The sequence below is a fragment of the Mycteria americana genome, chromosome 4 (assembly GCF_035582795.1).
Source record: "Mycteria americana isolate JAX WOST 10 ecotype Jacksonville Zoo and Gardens chromosome 4, USCA_MyAme_1.0, whole genome shotgun sequence".
Classification (NCBI taxonomy): domain Eukaryota; kingdom Metazoa; phylum Chordata; class Aves; order Ciconiiformes; family Ciconiidae; genus Mycteria; species Mycteria americana.
Genome location: NC_134368.1, coordinates 42,468,803 through 42,486,503, shown reverse-complemented (window position 1 = coordinate 42,486,503; position 17,701 = coordinate 42,468,803). Strand labels below are relative to the sequence as shown.

Sequence of the window (17,701 nt, the reverse complement as noted above, 5' to 3'; positions counted from 1 at the left end):
GGCACAGGAAGAGTAGTCAATTTACCAAGACTCATTGTTCAATAACTTGGTTCTTACTAGTTTAGTATTGTTGCAGATCTTTTTTCCTTCTTATACTTCAAATGCATGTATTGTGTTGATTTTTTTTTTTTTAAGTATTTGGGACAGATAAGAACTTACCTTACCTCAACAATTTGGTAGAATATAACTAATTTATTGGCAAATACCACACAGATTGTCTTTAATATCCTACATAGAAAAGATACAGGAATGAAGGGTCAAGGAGAGATGAGACAGAGAACGCAATTGATCATAACAAGTGATTCCCCTCACTTATCTAGTCAAGCAGTTCACAAGGTAATTCTGTAAATACTCTGAATTTCTGAAATCTTTTGGGAGTTCAGATGAAACTTTCAGAAACGGGTTTTAGACTGTATGTGTAATTTTCATACAATGCAGCTTTTGGCTTCAGCTGGCTGTTTCTTTGAAAAGGCTTTCAAAATGGTAGAGTTGATCAAATTGTGAAATGCAATTTAAAAAAAAAAAGAAATAGGCTGTTGTAAAGCTGGAGAATGGTAACAATATTTCAAGATAAATGAAAATCTAATCATGCAGTTTGCTTCTTAATAGCAAGAAATACGAAATGAGATTGACGTATGTGTCTTTAAAAATTGAGGCAGACAAGATACAGCACAGAAACCTGCATCCCTTGATCAAGCATGTCCATCAGGGATGGATTTATTGTATTGTAAATGTCATTTACTCACTGTGGTATATAAAACAAATGCATGATTTTTAAATATCCATCTGTCAGATGATTGAGAAACAAGGCTGAAGTTCCTCTGCGGGCTTTAACCAGTGCAATGTTCATAGCTGATGCCTGGAGGGCCAGAAAAGCTGTCCTCAGCCGCTTGGAACATGAGGATTGATGGTAGTTTTTATTTCTTTCTGAGGCTTTTTCCCTGTGGAGGGAAAAATAATAGAAGTTGCATATTTTCAATAGCAAAGTTATGGATTATAAATTGTAACTCTTTGGTCTCTTTTTAAATTCAAAGCATATGCTTGTTTTTACCTGCTTATCTCTACAGCTTAAAATTTGATTACTGAAATTTTGATTGTTTAAGTCCAAAAGAAACAGCTTCATCTCTTTCGTCAGTCTACAGAGAACATTCCTAAAAGGGCCTTGGTCTTAGTAAAATGAAAAACCTTTCCCCCTCGTAGTCTACTGTGTAACACTACTACATGGGAAAAGGAGGAGAATAATCCTTCCTTTATGAAGCAAATGAAGCTGGACAGAGGGCATCTTCGAAATCCTTAAGAATCTCTAATGTCCATATGAATAAACATGAGTTCTATTTTTAAGATCTCGCTCAAACATATGCATAAAACGAAGGATATTCCTGGAGCGAGACGGAACGTGGAAGGAGCCATGACTCAACTAGGAAGGTCACAAGCTTCATTTAACATTGAAGTGCAGTGACGAGAACAAATCTTGTACTGAACCTCTTCAGTGATGCTGTGTTTTAAGCCTTTCGCCTTGGAGGGCACAACTTTCGGGGCGGGGGGGAGATGAAAGAGGTTTTCGGGATGGGAAAGAGGTGGCTTGTTATTGCTGAAGCATTAAGGGCTGTGGAAGAAAAGTTCTTAGCAATTGTGGTAATGCCTTGAGTGTAGGTGTAGGAGTGGATGAGACCAGCTGCTGGGCACAAAAAAGGGCAATGCAGCTGAAGATCACGGAGTGCAGGAGTGACATGAGAAAGTACCAGAGAGAACGTCTGAGTGGCAGAAATGATAGTGTTCTGGATTATGGCAGTGTTGCAGTGAAATAATTCATTCTTATGGCTGTTTTCTCTCTTTGTCTTCTATTTGATTGCAAAAACTATTGGAATTGTTTGCCAAGCACTTAAAAGCATGTGCGCATGGCACTGTAGAAACTGCTACTACTGTAGAAACAGTTAAACGACATGGATCAGCATATACTAAATTGACAAGACGACAATACAACACTATACTTATTTTCAGGTATTTAGGATTGTTTGCTCTTAATTTTTCTTAGTTGTTAAAGTTGAATAGTCTAAGGCATCTACGAGGGAAGGAGGTCATTTAAGCTAAGAAACAGGACCTGCTTTCCTGTGTGAATACCATTCTGCTAATCTACTTTACTAACAGAATATCTGCTATTCTCCTAGCCTCTAAGTGGCAATACAGAGAAAGATAGTAAACCTCAGATGAAAAATGAATGGTTTTGGGTTTTTTTTCTGACGAAGGGAAGACATAGTCCAAGAGTCATAGGTAAAGACCTGATATCTGGAGGTCCTTTTGCATCTTGCAGTGAACTCTGATGGAGATGATCTCTTAAGCAATTGTTCATTTTGTTCTTAATACTCACAATTTTTCCAGTCAAGCATTTACAAAATGCCTCTAGAGAGAAAAATTGTGGACAGTTGTCTAATTATGGTATGCTCCTCTTTTTCCTTGTATCCTGGGGAAAAACTTTATAGGCCAGGAAGGTGTTGGTTATTCAAATTATTATGAAGCAATCTATTATAGCCCAAGTATGCTTCTGATTAATTTTATTGTCAATGTGGGATAAAAAATGCCTTTATCTTCACTCTGACTTGCTGGTCTTGACTTGAAAGTCTATTTTTCTGTTAACAAAAAATGCATTTCAGTTTGTCAGGCTGCATCAGAAAACTGTATCTTATGGTTGTGAGGTGTTCAATAATATATGGTCCAAATGCAAGTCTTAGAAAAAGCTTAGGGAAGATGGAGAACAGCATCTAATACTTGACTCTGAATGCCTTGTATGCAAGTTGAAGGGCAGAGTTATGTTTCCTTTTTTGTTGATGATTTTACTGTTTTCTAGATGTGTTATATGAGCCATTCAGCGCTGTTTTCAAAATCTGATCAAATGCTTAGTGTTGCTGCAAACCACATAGCCATGTACAAATGTGGTACTCATAATCACTTGGAGGAGGGAGACAGGGAAAAAAATCTTGCATTTTCTGCCATCCATTTCTGCAATCCATTTCTCAAAAGGGATTTGTTGATATTCAGCTTTTGCCTAGAAGAAAGTCGGAAAAAATTTTCGCCTCCACCTTCTGCCCCTCTAAAATAGGGTAAGCAATGGCACCATCTTAATCAAAGCACTGTAAACAAAACTGGAAATTTGAGAGAAATTAAAAGGAGAACAGAAGGTTGCGTTTGAACAAAATACATAACAACAAATGTTTACAGAAATGAGAGATGATAATCTTGATTAGAGCCAGAATTCTGAGCATTTGGTGACTTCCCACAGCCTTCATCTGCTTAAACATTTTTCTGGGGTTGGCTGTGTCCCTAGAAGCCAGTTTGTTGCACTTTTTGTTTAGAAATGCATCACTTCATCTACTGCTTTGCTCCTCCTGTGATACTTACTATGCTGATTTGCCAGCAGTTGGCATATTTGCGTCAGGAACAAGTCACCTTGCTGAACCTCTTGCACAGCAAGGTACCCCCTGGCATGGATTGCCTCCAGGTTGAGAAGTTGAAAAAGAATTCTTTTCAGTAAGTTTCTTCAGAGAAAACAAGGTTTAACTTTGTAGGCAATAAGCATTGTTCTTCCTGTGAGTGGATGCAACTTGACATCTCCTAAGACTTCAGGTGGAGAGTTGCTTCAGGAAAAAAAGGAAAACTGAAAGCAGTTGGGTCCTTAGAATCTCCGCTCTCCAGGCTAGGCAAGAAACTAGACTTTGCTTTGCAAAGACAGGGTCGGTGTCTGGTGGGCTTTGCTTACCTGGGACGGTTTTTCTCCCTGGTGCCGCAGTAGAACACTGACTGTGCCCCAGGGCTTGGTGCTCGCCTTGCTCTTTGGCCTCTTCATGGGACTTGGCTGTTATCATAACAGCGTTCTGAACAACTAAATGACAATAAAATATTTTAAATAGCTGAATTTAGCATGAAGTGAGTCAATCAGCATACAAATTTAATTTTTTTTTTTTTTTAAATTTGTGTGGAGTCTCATCTATGGTATAGCAACCCGTATGGTGCATTCAAGGGTAAACATACCAAACAGGTGCTTCTTTGCTGGCTTGGAGGTCTGAGTCACTGCAGTCTCTGTTTGAGAATGAATTACTGTGGATGACGCTTTACAGAAGTTTGCAGTTGAAAGACCATGCTAAATACATGCTAATGGCAACATAGGCAGCAGTATGTAGAAATTTGTTGTGCAGAGAAAGAAGGAAGGTTATGGGCATTTGAAAAGCAGTTGATGGCAGACTCTTACAGTTGAAGCACAGTCTCTGGGTCAGCTGGTGGCTGATTAGACCAGTCTTAAGTACTTAACCTAAAATGACTTACCTTGTACGATGTACAGTGTTTGCCTGTTCTCGATTTGTGTCATGTTCCATTAAGAAGAACAGGCCAGGATCAGTGCAGGCAGTCTTCTGAGCAGGCAAGGAAAGCATGTGGTCTCTTGTGGTCTCTGGTTTCTTGGGGACCAGAGAAATTGCACTTTAATGCAACAGAGAAAGCCATTTAATTAACAAGAAGCAAAAACACACCTGAAAAGATGCAGTGCATAGGGAGATACTTGCTTTTATGCTCTTTTATTTATGTTTTGTCCTACTTGATCACTAGTTGTAATCAACTTGTAATCAATTCTTGCTGTTCTGAGTTTAAAAGCCTTTCTGTCATCTTTGGTGTGCTGTCTGTAAAGAGAGGATCTAAGAGGCTCTGGATCATACTTCTGTCTTGATCCAGGGTCTTCTAACAACTTTTCTATTATTCTGCAGAATAAGCAGCTACAAATGTGGTTTGGTTTTTTTATTGTGCAGGCTACTAGTGCTAACATATTTCCGTTTCTAGAACATGGGAGAGACTAAAATACAACATCACCTTAGGTAATACAGCAGCTTAATTTATGATTCAGTTTAAGAATACTTGTGTTACTTGAAAATGATTGTAATCTTAACGATAAGAGGCTATTTTGCTTCCTTTAAAACTAGCCTTAAGTTACAAAGTTAAGCAGATTTCTTTTATATCTATTTATTCAGGTATTTATCTGAGTCTTTCTATTTTAGATCTCCTTAGTTACTATCCCAGATTACATGGTGCTCTGCAGAGCCGCAAGGAGAGGTGCATTCCTTGTGGTTACCTCCACAGAGTTCTTGGGCATCTCTTAAGTGGAGGCGTTGGGTGAAGTGGATCTCTGGCAAGACTTCTGTAACGCACCGTGACTACCGAACTACAGGTGGGACGAGGGGCAGTATGGGACAATAAACTATGACAGTACCAGGAATGGAAGGATGGGATGTGTAAAAGCTGAGTAAGAGTTGAAGCTCAGGCAACAAGGAAGGCAAGTTGGAAGTTTGATATTCCCCAGATGCTCAGTGCCAGTAAAAACGAGGACAGTAAAAGACTCCTATTTTTGACAGTACTTAGTTCTGAAGCACTCAGTGTCTTTATTTTTACTCGCTTTCAATCAGGCAGAGTCTAATGGTGAAGCTGCCTGTCGCAGCGGAATTCGGGAAGTACTGCACCTCTCCTAAGGAGGCACCATGCAAGATAGGTCAGGTACAGGCCATGTTCTCACTGTTCTTCTTGTACTCCTAAATCTCACTGAAGGTGAGAGAGACAGAGAAGTTTGCAAGTTTTGGGTGGCCAGTGGCATCCACAATAAGAGACTGGGTCTGGCACAAGACACTCTGGCCAGGTCTCCTGGTAGTCTCTGCTTTTGATGAAGGTGACTGAACTTGGCTAAGTGAAGGAAGTCGCTCAGTCTGGACCAGATGCATATGAGTGACCATTACATTTACACAAAATCCCGACTCCTTCAGGAGGAGAGACGTGTATAGCAGGAGCTTGTGGGGGAGCAGGGACGTCAGAAAAGGGAGTGTAGGAGCAAGGGCAGCGGGTAAAGCAGTACGAGCTGAAACAGCATTTGTGGCAGGATTGCGTCGCTCTGCAGGAGTTTGTGATATGTGCACAGCAAGGCCAAAGAGGATGACAGAAGCATCATTAGCTCAGACGAATTCCCCTTGCAAGTGAAAAATAATATCGCAACCATTTCATTTAAATGGGATGCTTAGATGGGTATCATACTGACTTATCTAAATGTGGATATATATATCTTTAAACAGGGTGCTCTGCAGGTAAATGGGTAAAACTCGGGATTTAATGGTGTTTCCCCTCTGTTAGGCAAATAGCTGGGCAATCAGGTTATTTCAACTGAAAAATAAGTATTCTTGCATTGTTAGAAATTTGAATATTGGAGTTACTTATATTTACAGATATGCCACAAAAAAAAAAGGGAAGGACAAGGGGTGGAGGCGGTCTCCATATGATTTGTTACCTGAGGGCTTCCATAGCTTAATGCAACTTGGTATGCGATGACCTTGTGAGATGTTGGCTGCAGACCATGGCAGTATGCAGCAATAGCCTGAAGTCACTGTCCTAGATGCATGCTTCTGCTGTAGACAGTTCTGAAGTAGACAGTATCTTCACAAAAATCCAAGAAGACAGGAAGAGCTAGTTGGTTTTTTTGCCCAGGGAACTTTTACAGCAACCATTTAAAAAATAAAAAGTTGAGAAACTGAGCCTTATCTTCCTCAGCGTCTTTCTTCAACTCACAGGTTCAAACACTAGCAGAGATGACCTCAGATGTTAGTGAATATTGTTAGGTTTTTAGACTCATTACTAGGTAGTAAGTTGTTTTTACCATTTTTTGGAATCGGTGATAGAGAGACTCACATAGATTAATGCAAGTCACTCGAACTTGAATGCTAGATTCTGTCAAACTCCTTCATAATAACAGAACATTGAGCCGTTGCCAAATTCACATTTTTACAAATAGTTCCTCTCCTTTATTATGTGCCCGTTTTATTTTTGAACATGCCGCTTGCTTTTCCATAAGTAATGCTCTCAAACCTCAGGCATGTCAACCCTAAGATGGAAGAAGATTGTTGATCTTACCCCCTAAGTTGTTTTGCCTCAGCTAAGTCAGGTAACTTTGGGGCTCAAAGATACTGCTACTTTATTTTTTTTTTTTTCAATGAGCTGAGTCAATATTAACGACTGTGATCTGCTGGTATCTCTTGAAAACTTAGTTACTTCTATAACTGTAGAAGTGTAAATACTAGCTATTGTGCTGTTCTGCCGTATCAGATAGGACATAAGAAACGAGTGGGAAAAGGATTTTCCTCAATGCTGCTGACTAGCAGTTTTATTACAGGTATCTCTCCCTGGCAAAACAGTTCCCTCTTGAGGAGCTACTCGGGAACTGAGAGAAAGGGGGCAAGAAAAAGAAAGCTGGATAAAGGATGGTGCAGGGCATGAGTAGTGCATCACATATCAATCACCTTGACAGATGCTGTGAAATCTAGGAAGCAGGTGAGGGGGGAAGTTCCCTTGCTTTTTTTAAATTAAAAAAACCAAACACAACATTTTATTTTTCATTCTTCAGATGTAGGTGAGGGTGCAATACACAGCCGTATAAACCTACTGCTGAACACGCAATTCTCCAGAGCCACTTGTGGCCCTCGCACCTCAGTTACACTTAAGAGTTACGTATTCTTTTAATGAATAGAACATAGATATATATGTGTGTGTGTGTGTGTATATATGTCTATGTAAAAATTATGCGTATAACGTCATGCTTGCTTGTTTAGATCATCAAAGTTCTTTTTAATTGTTTGGAGTTTTCTTTGTGGCTCATAAGTGGCTTGTGACCAAGTCTTGTGTTGAACATTCCAAAAAGTAGACTGATGTGGTCATTGTCTGGTAGGATTACTTGCTCTTTGGAGATGCCATCACAGTAGTGTGTTTGTGGTACACAACTGTAGTCGAGTGAGTACTGTCTACCAAAACTTATTCCAGGTTGGTATAACACAACTTACACAGCTTTAGCACTAATAGGTATGATTTAAGTCTTGTTTAAGTATGTTTTGTTTCCCCTAGAATATATAACGGGGCAAAAATCTACTATGGACAGATAGCATTGGTTGCATAATGGGCTTTCATGTTGTCAGTATAGCTGTCAAAATTGAGGGCAGCTATGAACATAACTTATAGACTTATGTTTTCCTGGAAATGCTGGTGACAAATACCGTCAACAGTATGGCTTTTCACTTGGGTTGCACAAAGCATGCAATTACTGTGATTTAGCAATCTGTTATTTTTACAAACATGGATTTTTAAACTCCAGAAGTTTTCTATAATTTAGAGTGAAATTATATTTCTCTCTATACAGTTCCCATAAATGCTCCGTTCTAAGTTTACAGAAGTTTTGAAAGTCACTGTAGGAGCTACTGAGCACATAAGTATGCACTCCATCATCTTTGGAGTGCCTCAGAAATCCACTGAGAGAAGAAGCCAAAGCAAGAGAGAGACGAGTCTTGCCCAGGCACTGTGACAGCGAATGCCCCTTTCGAGCCACGTGCTCATATTCGACAATAGAATTCTCCTGGTCCAACTTCTGCCTGAATTTAAGTCAACGCCATTACCTTGTGATGAAATTGTTTGATGTAAGCTTTTGCAAAATAAGACTTGAAGGCAGTGCTGCATGTGGAGCTTAAAACAGATCTTTTTGTGCAAAAAAATTGTAATGATCACAAAGGCTTTTTAATTTCTATATTTATTTATTTACTGATGTGATGGCAGTTGTTTGAGAAGCTGTGTTTTTCCATTTGTGTGTGGTTTTGGTTTTGCTTTCCTCTCTGCAGCTGGTCCTGCAGTAGCGAGAACTTCTGATTGCTTGGATGGAGGTTTACCACGGGTGGTGGAAGTGGAGGGAGCGTGCAATTTTATGGGGTCCCTTTGACAGTCAGCCAACTGTGTTGTGGGAATCATTGCTTATTTTATTTATTCTGAAGTTAGTGGGTATCTAGAGTGAAATCTATTCCTAAATACATTGGTTTTCCCTTTCTTCTGTGCTTGATCCTCTATACCGAAAAGTCTTCGGTTTTAAGAGTGTTGCGGAGTCTTTTTTCTGTCATGTGGCAGAAAAATAGTTGCAGGACTAAGTAATTCAGTGTGGCACACTATTTTTTCCATCTATGCCCTGAACTGTAACCTGGTAAGACCCACACATAATGATTCAAAGCAAACCAAAATATACTACGTGTTGGAGTTTTTTCTCTCTCTTATTAGCTGGTAGAGCAGAATCATGCTAGAAGCTTGGCTGAGAACAGGCATTATTTTAGTATCTTCCCAGCATGAGTCTAGTCAATAAGGAAATCTGTGAATCCAGCTTATAGTCCTTTTTCTTTTGTGTTTTTTTTTTTAAACAAGGTAACTGAATAAATTACATCCCCCTCCTATTTATTCAAACAACTGAAAATGCTAGGCTCTATATCATTTCTCACAAGTAGCCTTTTTTCTCCAATAAAGTAGGAGTGTGGCTGCATTAAGTTGAGGTAAACAAAGCAAAATACTTTAAATATGTTGAAATCCTTGCTAAACTTATAGCTGTATAGTCTCTGTCAGAGTGTCTGTGACAGCAGATCTATTCAAAATGCTTCTTTTGTGCATAGAAGAGGAACTTGTATCAGGGGAGCTCTGAGAGCTATTGATTCATCCTCAGTTAAAAGTCCTTGAACCCTTCCTTATGGTAGAAGAACATATATTATATTTGCCTTTCATTGTAAGTGCAGTGGTGTAGATGCAGCCAAGAGTTAAGAAAGGTAAAAGCTGGACTGGAGGAAATAGAACTATATAGGGATTGGCCTCCTAGCTTACTAAAATATTAAACTGTATCATTTTTTTTATATTTTTTTCATGAGGAACTCCAGAATATTGGCATGCTTGGTATCTGTCTTTAAACAGCTGGGTATGAACATGTATATTCTGAGAGTGCAAGGGTTTTAATTTCCTTTTGCATCCTTGGGTAATGAGAATACTACTGGATTCTACTTAATTATTCCCCTTTTCATTTTTTGTGCATCACTGATTTTTGTCTAGATGAGCAAGTTGCTTTTATAGAAGTTGCTTTGAATTAGCAAACTTTTTTCAGTATGATAATCTTCCATTTTAGAAATGAAGCAAATCCACTTTTTTAACATCAGTTTGTACTTCAGACATTATTTCATAGGGAGTTTTAGGGAGTTGCCAATCTTGAACTTGTTGACTGAAGAAAAGCAGATTATGCAATTTCTACATTTGCAGTTTTATTGCCAGCTACAACTCCAACCCTCCTAGCAGTTGACCAAACTTGTGGCCCTATGAAGACCTCTCCCAGTTTTTCCCTTTACTTTGTATAATTCAGAAACATGTTTCCAAAGGGATACAGTTATGTTCTGTATACCTTTTAATTGCATTTCTCTCTCTTGCAAAAAGGAACAACCTAATTTGGAAAAAAAAAAATTTACACCAAATACCTCCTTTTTTTTATACAAGTCGGGGATTGACTGTATTTCTGTCATCTCACTGTTTCCGAAACGCCCATTGCAGTGACTCATACATAATCCCCTAACGAGTGAAAAGAACATTTAAAAAATAAAGAAGCATGCACTGAACTGGAGCTAGAAAAACTGGCAGGAAATTCTAGATCTAGCCCTATAGAAAAAAACAGTGATCTGTAGAAAAAACATTTTTCTATATTGCTGTATGTAAACAGCTTACTATGTGTCCTTTATAAAAATGTAATGAGATTTTGTTGTTGTCTGTCTTCAGATGTGAAAATTCACAGGTTTCTTGCTTCTCTCCCCTCATTTTTGGACAACCTAAAGTGCAGTGTCCAGATATATGTTGCGCTTACTTCTTCGAAGCCCTCCCTTCACCTTGTTGTCGTTGATTTGTCTCTTCCAAAGTATTTCAAATAATTTTAAGACTATCTTGTTTTTCCCCTTTAGAAAGGTGGTTGTGGTTTATTTTTTTAATATGCATGCCTTCCAGTTTGACTGTCATTGTTGTATGAATCTTTTAGAAGTTTGATACTACATTTTTAGCTGAGCCAAACTTTTAATCGGTGAGGCACACTAATTAAAAATTATTTCAGTTTTTTTTTGTATGTCATTAAATAATTTAAAAACAAAAAGGGGGGCGGGGAGTCCTAATTTATAAAAGAGAAGAAGCTCTAGAAGTTCCTAACTAAGGCATTGTGGCTTATATGATGACCAAAATAGTTCTTTGATTGTGGTTTGACTTTGCTTTTTTCCCGGGCAGTATTTGGAAAACCTTTGTCTCCATTATCTCTGGAGAAATTAATAACCTCCAGGAGCTGTGGTCTGCACGACACAACACTGCTAGTTCTTAGTTCTTTTTTTTCTTTTTTCTTTTTTTTTTTTTTTGGTAAAAATGCCCATAAAATACTGAGACGGAGTTAATTTTCTTCATAGCCTCCCCGATGATGCTGTGTTTCAGATTTGTGACCAGGGGTGGGGAGGGAGGAGTGAGCAGCTGTGTGGGGCTGAGCTGCCTGCAAGGACTAACCCGCAGCAAATGCCTTCCATCATATTTGTTCTAGGTACGTTTAAAAAAAATGAAGGAAAGAGGTGAATGAGTGTGTCTGTGTGTTTGTGTATAATTTTCTTGGTTTATGCAATATTTTCCCAGGCCTGCAAAAATGGAATATATTTAGTGTCTGGAAGGGAACAGCAAATAAATGCATTACAATGCAAATTGTGCATAACAGTTATAATGAGGCTAAATGTACTATAAGATAAGTCATAGTTCTCATGACAGCAAAATAAACAAATCACTTTGAGAAGTGTTATGTTTCAGTCAGAGAACTGGCTAAGTGGGAGCTTGTAACTGTTTTATAGGTGATGGAAGTGGAATGAAAGGATATTTAATTTCATACAGGTCAGGGGCATAAGAAATGCCTGCCTGATTGAGACTGGTGATCCAGGATGGTGTCTGAGAGTGGCAGCGTGTAAACCCGGCTGCTTCCTATGCTCCCTTCCCTTTGGACTCTTCCAGCATCCACAGCTGTTGAATTAGAGTTTTTTTAGAAGGTACCTCCCTGCCCAGCCCTTTCACAGTGCATTTGATGGACCTGTCATCCATCACGTTGTCTCGTCTCTGGTTCAACTGTTTGTACCGTCTCTCTCCACAGCCTCCGGTGCATCATATTCCAGGAGATCACTATGCAAAGAACATTTTTTTTGGTTGATCTCCTATCAATTTTGTCAAGCGCCTCTAGTTCTTGTATTTAGGGTAGACAGTGGGTTTCCATTCAATTTATCTATCACCTTCATGATCTTCTAAACTTCAGTTGTATACCCCTCAAGTCATCACATCTCCAAACTGCAGAGTCTTAAGATGAAAGGCCAGCCTTTCTAGCCTTTCATCTCAAGGTGCCTATCTACCTTCTCCTTCATTCTGGTTGCCCTACTCTGTACCTTCTCTAACTCCATTTGAGATGCAGAGACCAGAACTAAATATTACTGAAGACATGAATGCCTCAAAATTGTATGCCGTCAAAATTATGCTCTCTTTAAGCATCCTTCCCGATGATGCCCACCTTTTTGTTGGCTTTTATAGCTGCCTCCGCACTCGGAGCAGGATCTAGATGCGAGTAGGTAGGAGCTGAGTGCTCAGCAGTGTTCTGCCAGTCGAGTGGCAAAGCCTTCCTTTTGATTTCTGGGGTAAGCATGAGATGGTGCTCTCTTCAAAAGTCCTCTCAGGGCTGTATTTAGGTCCATGGCAGCCTTCTACCTCCTTGCAAAATGTGTTTTTTCACGTGCCCTTATCCTTCCCTTTCTCATGCTGGCTTTTGAGTTCCTCAGAAAACGGTGATGGAAAAACAGAATAATGTAACACTTCTGCATTTTGTAGGTCTTCCCAGTTTAAACTAGAACAAGCAGAGAGGTCAGAAAGTCTCTTGAATAAACCCTTATTATTTTGAATTGGAGCTAGTCCGACTCCTATTGTTATCGTGTTAACCTAGACGTATTTTACACTGGATTTTTCTTAATTTCTGAAGCTGTATTATGCAGAATGATACGTGAAGAAAATACTGTAAAGTAGTAGTAAGTATTGTGTGGTTTAGTTAAAGATGGACACGAGTCAGCATTGTGCCCTTGCCGCAGTAAAGGCAAACTGCATGATGGCTTACACTAGGAAGAGCTCAGCCACCAAGCAAAGGGATGTGGCTTGTTTCCTGACACAGAGCATTAACAAGCCTGCATCTGGAGCACCGTGTCTGGTTTCTCCTCCCGCACTGCCCGGCACAGGAGAGATGTTAACAGATGGGGAGGAACTAGCCAAGACCTGCTAAGGAGGCTGGAGGGCTGCAGCGTGCGGCACAGTCATGGAAAGGGTGGAGGAGCTTGGCTTGCTTTGGCTGGAGAAGTTCAGTGGGAAATCTAATTGCAGCTTATCACCCTCAAAAGTGAGGTTACAGAGATAATGGAAATAAAGTGTTCCCGGGGGTGCACGCTGAAAGGACAAGAGGCAATCATCACAAGATGCAACGTGAGAAATCTCTACTGAGGTATGAGGAAAAATACCTTCACCGTGAGTCTGGTCGAGCAACTGGAAGAGGTTGTGTAGAGGAACTGGAGGGTTTTGGGGTGTGGCTGGACAAGCCTCTGAGAAACCTGCTCCAGCTCTGAAGCTAGCCCTGCCTCGAGCAGGTTTGACTAGGTGACATCCTTGTGATCTCAATTTTTTTCTTTGATTCTGTATTTGTGAATAGACAGTGAGACATTGCTAAAAATGTGTGCATTGTTAGATCACACTGGCATCTGTAGAGAACATCTATCCTGTTTACAAATACATAATTTTAGCAGGAAATCTGAACTTCCAGCAATATTTCCCTGTCGTCCTCTTGGACTGTAGTACTGGAAAAAGCAGTGACTGTATGTTTTGGTGAGTGTTCATGGGTGAGGCTGCTGCACTCAGGAGACTTCACACTCGGACACTTCAGAGCCTTTCTGTCTGGTTTCTTCTAAAATCACCCACCCTTATTCTAACCCCACCAACCTCGCTGATCACTGAACATGCCGAGCAGTTTTCGAAATCCCAGCCTTTCTTCTCAGTGGGAGCTTCAGATCTCTTGGTGGGGAGGCAGGGAGGAGTGCCGTAACATGGTGAAGTTGTTTTAAACGAGGATGCAGGGGATATCGGTGCCAGTGCCTGCGGCAGCTCTCTCCAGCCCCAGCGCTGCTTCCCCAGGCGGGTCTGTCTCTGTCTCTGTGGCCGTGCAGCAGATCAGGGCTGCGTCTCATTTTTGCCAGCTGTCACCGGTGCTTCAGCTTACCTCATGGCCCTAAAAGCAGCGCTGCTGTTGCAGTAGTGCTGGGTGGGAGCCAGCCGGGGGGTGAAGGGTAGGGCTCGAGGATGTGGCTCAAGGCTGCCGCTGATGTGCGTGCCAGGTTACACGTAGTCATGGCACACTTTCCCGGGGCAGGAGTGTGTTGAGGCTGTATCTAGCAGCCACCGAGACCCTGTGGAGGTCTCAGCAGCTGGTACGCGTAGCCTCAGAAACACCCTGTCCAAGAGTAGCCCCAAGGATGCCGTGCTCCGCGTTGCGGCATCGTCTGCCTCCGTACCGCCCTCTCCTTCCTAAAATGCTCCGTCGGTGCTCCCTGCGCATTGGTTTGGTGTGCAGCCTGAGCTGTGTGCAAGTTAACGTGTCCTGTGTGGGTGGCTGGTCTTTGGGAATGCTTTGGGCACCACTCCATTTCCAGGACCTACTCACCAAGGTAAGTGTGGACACCAGCTGATGATGTTCTCCAGCAGCTGGTTGCTTTAGTAAAATGTGTTCATTCCGCCCCTTAACAGAGACTTCTCCCTTCTTGCTTAACGTATATTTAGTACCAACTCTCAGTGTGTTAAGGTCCTGGATTTAAATAAATAAAGGGTCATAAATTTATATGATGTCCTGCTGTTTCTCTGTGTGTATATATAGGATGACAAGGAAGCCAACAGACTTATGCCAAACAAAGGAGACCATGGACTGGGAAACGAGAAATTCAAACCTGTGGTACCTTGGCCTCATGTTGAAGGTGTGGAAGTGGACTTGGAATCCATTCGAAGGAAAAATAAGGCCAAAAATGAACTAAATCATCATGGTGGTGGTGATAAACAGCAAAACATCATCCAGAGGCAGTATCTCACATTTAAGCCTCAGACATTTGTATACCGAGATCCTGTTTTACGACCCGGAGTCCTTGGTAATTTTGAGCCCAAAGAGCCTGAGCCTCACGGAGTTGTTGGTGGCCCCGGAGAGGAAGCGAAGCCATATGTTTTAGGACCAGATTACAAAGAATCCATTCAAGCCAGCATTAAAGAGTTTGGGTTTAATATGGTGGCAAGTGATATGATCTCACTAGATCGGAGCGTTAATGACTTGCGTCAAGAAGAGTAAGCAAACTTTTTGTTTTCTTTTAGTTCTGTTTGTACAGGATTTAATTATTTTCTTTCTATATATCTTAATCGATGCTTAAAACAATATTATTAATTAGGCCAAATACTTAAGGCTTCTTGTCCTGACAGGTAAGAGTGCTGTACTATACCAAGTCTTTCCATGTATTATTGTTAATGCTTTTCCAATTATTCCTTTCATGAATATTAATCTATATTGATTTATCTCTGAATTCATTCATTTTAGTGTCTAATTGCATGTGTTTGCATGTTCCAGGTCCAGCCACAGTCTTCATGGTTGTATCTTCTTTTCCTAATCCATAACTTCTTAAGATTCATTTTTAAGAGAGAATATTTTCTTTATTATGTCTTGAAGAAGTTCCTATACTACAGTTAGTTTATTTGGTTTTGGTTTCACTCCAATGCTTTAAAAAAATTTTAAAAAAAAAAGAGAACAGAAACAAAGAAATATTGTTGCCTTTAAATAACTCTGCTTAATTACCTGCATTAACAGAAGTACAGATCTGCCATAGTGGTGTTTGGGGTTTGGAGCTGACAGAAGAGTAGTCTTCTAACAGTTTCTCACCGCATTTGTCATAAAGAAGGAAGCAATCTTAGAAAAAACATTTTTTTACTTGCTGGGAGGGTGTCTACTTTGGTGTGGGGAAATTCTGGGAAGTTACTAGTGTTTGCTCAATGATTACTAACAGGTTTACATAGTCTCTTCTGATCTTTGGTATATGTTGGAGCCAGATTTGCTCTCGGGCTAATCTGCATTTGATATAATTTTCCTTGTTAAATATCAGCTAAGGACAGGTCTCTGAGCAAACTGATTGATTGGGGGGGGGGGGGGGGTGTTTGATTTCGGGGTTTGGGGTGTTTTTTTTTATTTTGGGGTTTGTTGTTTGTTTGGGTGTGTTTTTGTGTTTTGTTTTTCATTTGGAGGGGAGGGTATATGAATTTAGATGCGAAATGAGGTACTTGCCTGTTTTCACTTCCCCCTCATCCCTAGCAATGGAGCCGTGCCGATCCCTGGACTGGGTGCCAGCCTCCGGGTTGTATCGCTGGCTGGTTACTGAGGCTCTGCTGTGGCCTGTCGTAGTGGGTGTTTTTCCATTTTGCAAGGTAGGAGAGAACTGGCCAGCTGTCAGTCTGTCTCATGCCTCTGCATGTACGGCTGCTGGAATCTACTACCTGGTGCATACTCGCTGAGAGCGAGTGAAGTGCACGGGGTACCGCGTTCCCCTTTCTTCGTGCCTTGTTCCTCGGGTGACTCCCTGAAGGTTTCCCCGTGCTGGCACTCGGAGGAGAGGACCGTGCCCGTCCGCTGCCGGTGGCGAGGAAGCGTTGGCTGTCCTGGGGTTCACTTCAGTTTTCGTTCTTCGCTGCGGTCAGCAGTGGGACCTCTGTGCTAAAGAGGTTTTTCTGAAGGGGAAGAAACAATCTGGGTAACCTGCGTAGGTCGGCGTTTTCTTTCAGGAGGTCATTCCCTAGACACTGCTGCTTCTGCTGAGGCACGTGCAGCCACTGGCACCCCTTTTGTAGGAGGCAGCAGGACTAAGGAAACTCGCAGAGAAAAACCATTTCCCCGTCGGGTGTTAGCAGAGCTCGCTGTGGCCCTGCCTTCCCTAGAGAGAGGAGGAGGAAGGAGGTGGAAGGCTCTCCGCTCCCCAGGGACAGCAAAGCAGGAATGGCAGCGTGTCGTGGAGGTGGGACCAGGCTGCCCCTGCCCGGGCTCCTAACCGTATCTCGGGCAGCAGAGCTCAAGTACTGCCTTCCCTCCGGTTTTCCCCAAGGTGGAGGGCATCAGAGAGCATACGTATCGGCCAGATAGTTCCACGCCTATAGCTTCCTGAAGTATTTTTGGCATAATCTCAGAGTTTGTCTTTACTTCTGTTCTGAAGGAGGGTGATAAATAGAAATTCCCAAGGAAGAATTAAATACTTCGCATACTTTGACGAATAGGAGGGACAGTCACGTGACTGATCAGAGCAGAAAAGATGACTTTTAGAAACGGTTTCCTCCAAGCACACTTGCAGCTAAAGTCTTCTGTGGAGGTCAAAGCCAGCAGCTCAAATCAAAGTTAGGTTTTATTATTTAATATTCTAAGCAAGCAAACAAAACAGCATGGAAAACAATGTGAACAAAAGGCATCTTTCAGGCAACTTTATATCAAATATTTTATGTATCGAATACTTGGGATGCTTGCAGTTGCCCTAAATAGGTTAAAGGTTTATAGCTTCCGTGTGTCTCCCGGGAACGGTGGAAGAGAGGGGAAGCAATGTAAGATTGGCTGATATTGCTATATGCTTTCAGGTATCAACATACTCATTTTCCTGCTCATCCCCCGATACCAGCAAGAAATGCAGCAAAAGGTAGCAGATTGCCTGTTGGATGCACTATTTATTTTCCTCCCACTGATCTGTTTAGTAAGTCC

The 17,701-nt window shown here is 41.2% G+C and overlaps 1 protein-coding gene across 2 annotated transcripts in view; it reads left to right on the top strand.

Moving 5' to 3' along the window:
• Positions 1 to 17,701, top strand: part of GALNT7 (polypeptide N-acetylgalactosaminyltransferase 7) — a 74,548-nt gene that overhangs the window by 16,932 nt on the left and 39,915 nt on the right. For both annotated transcript variants that reach the window (XM_075500308.1, XM_075500307.1), the window contains exon 2: positions 14,810 to 15,264. In XM_075500308.1, coding sequence (XP_075356423.1) covers positions 14,810 to 15,264 — 455 coding nt within the window. The remainder of the gene's footprint in view (positions 1 to 14,809; positions 15,265 to 17,701) is intronic.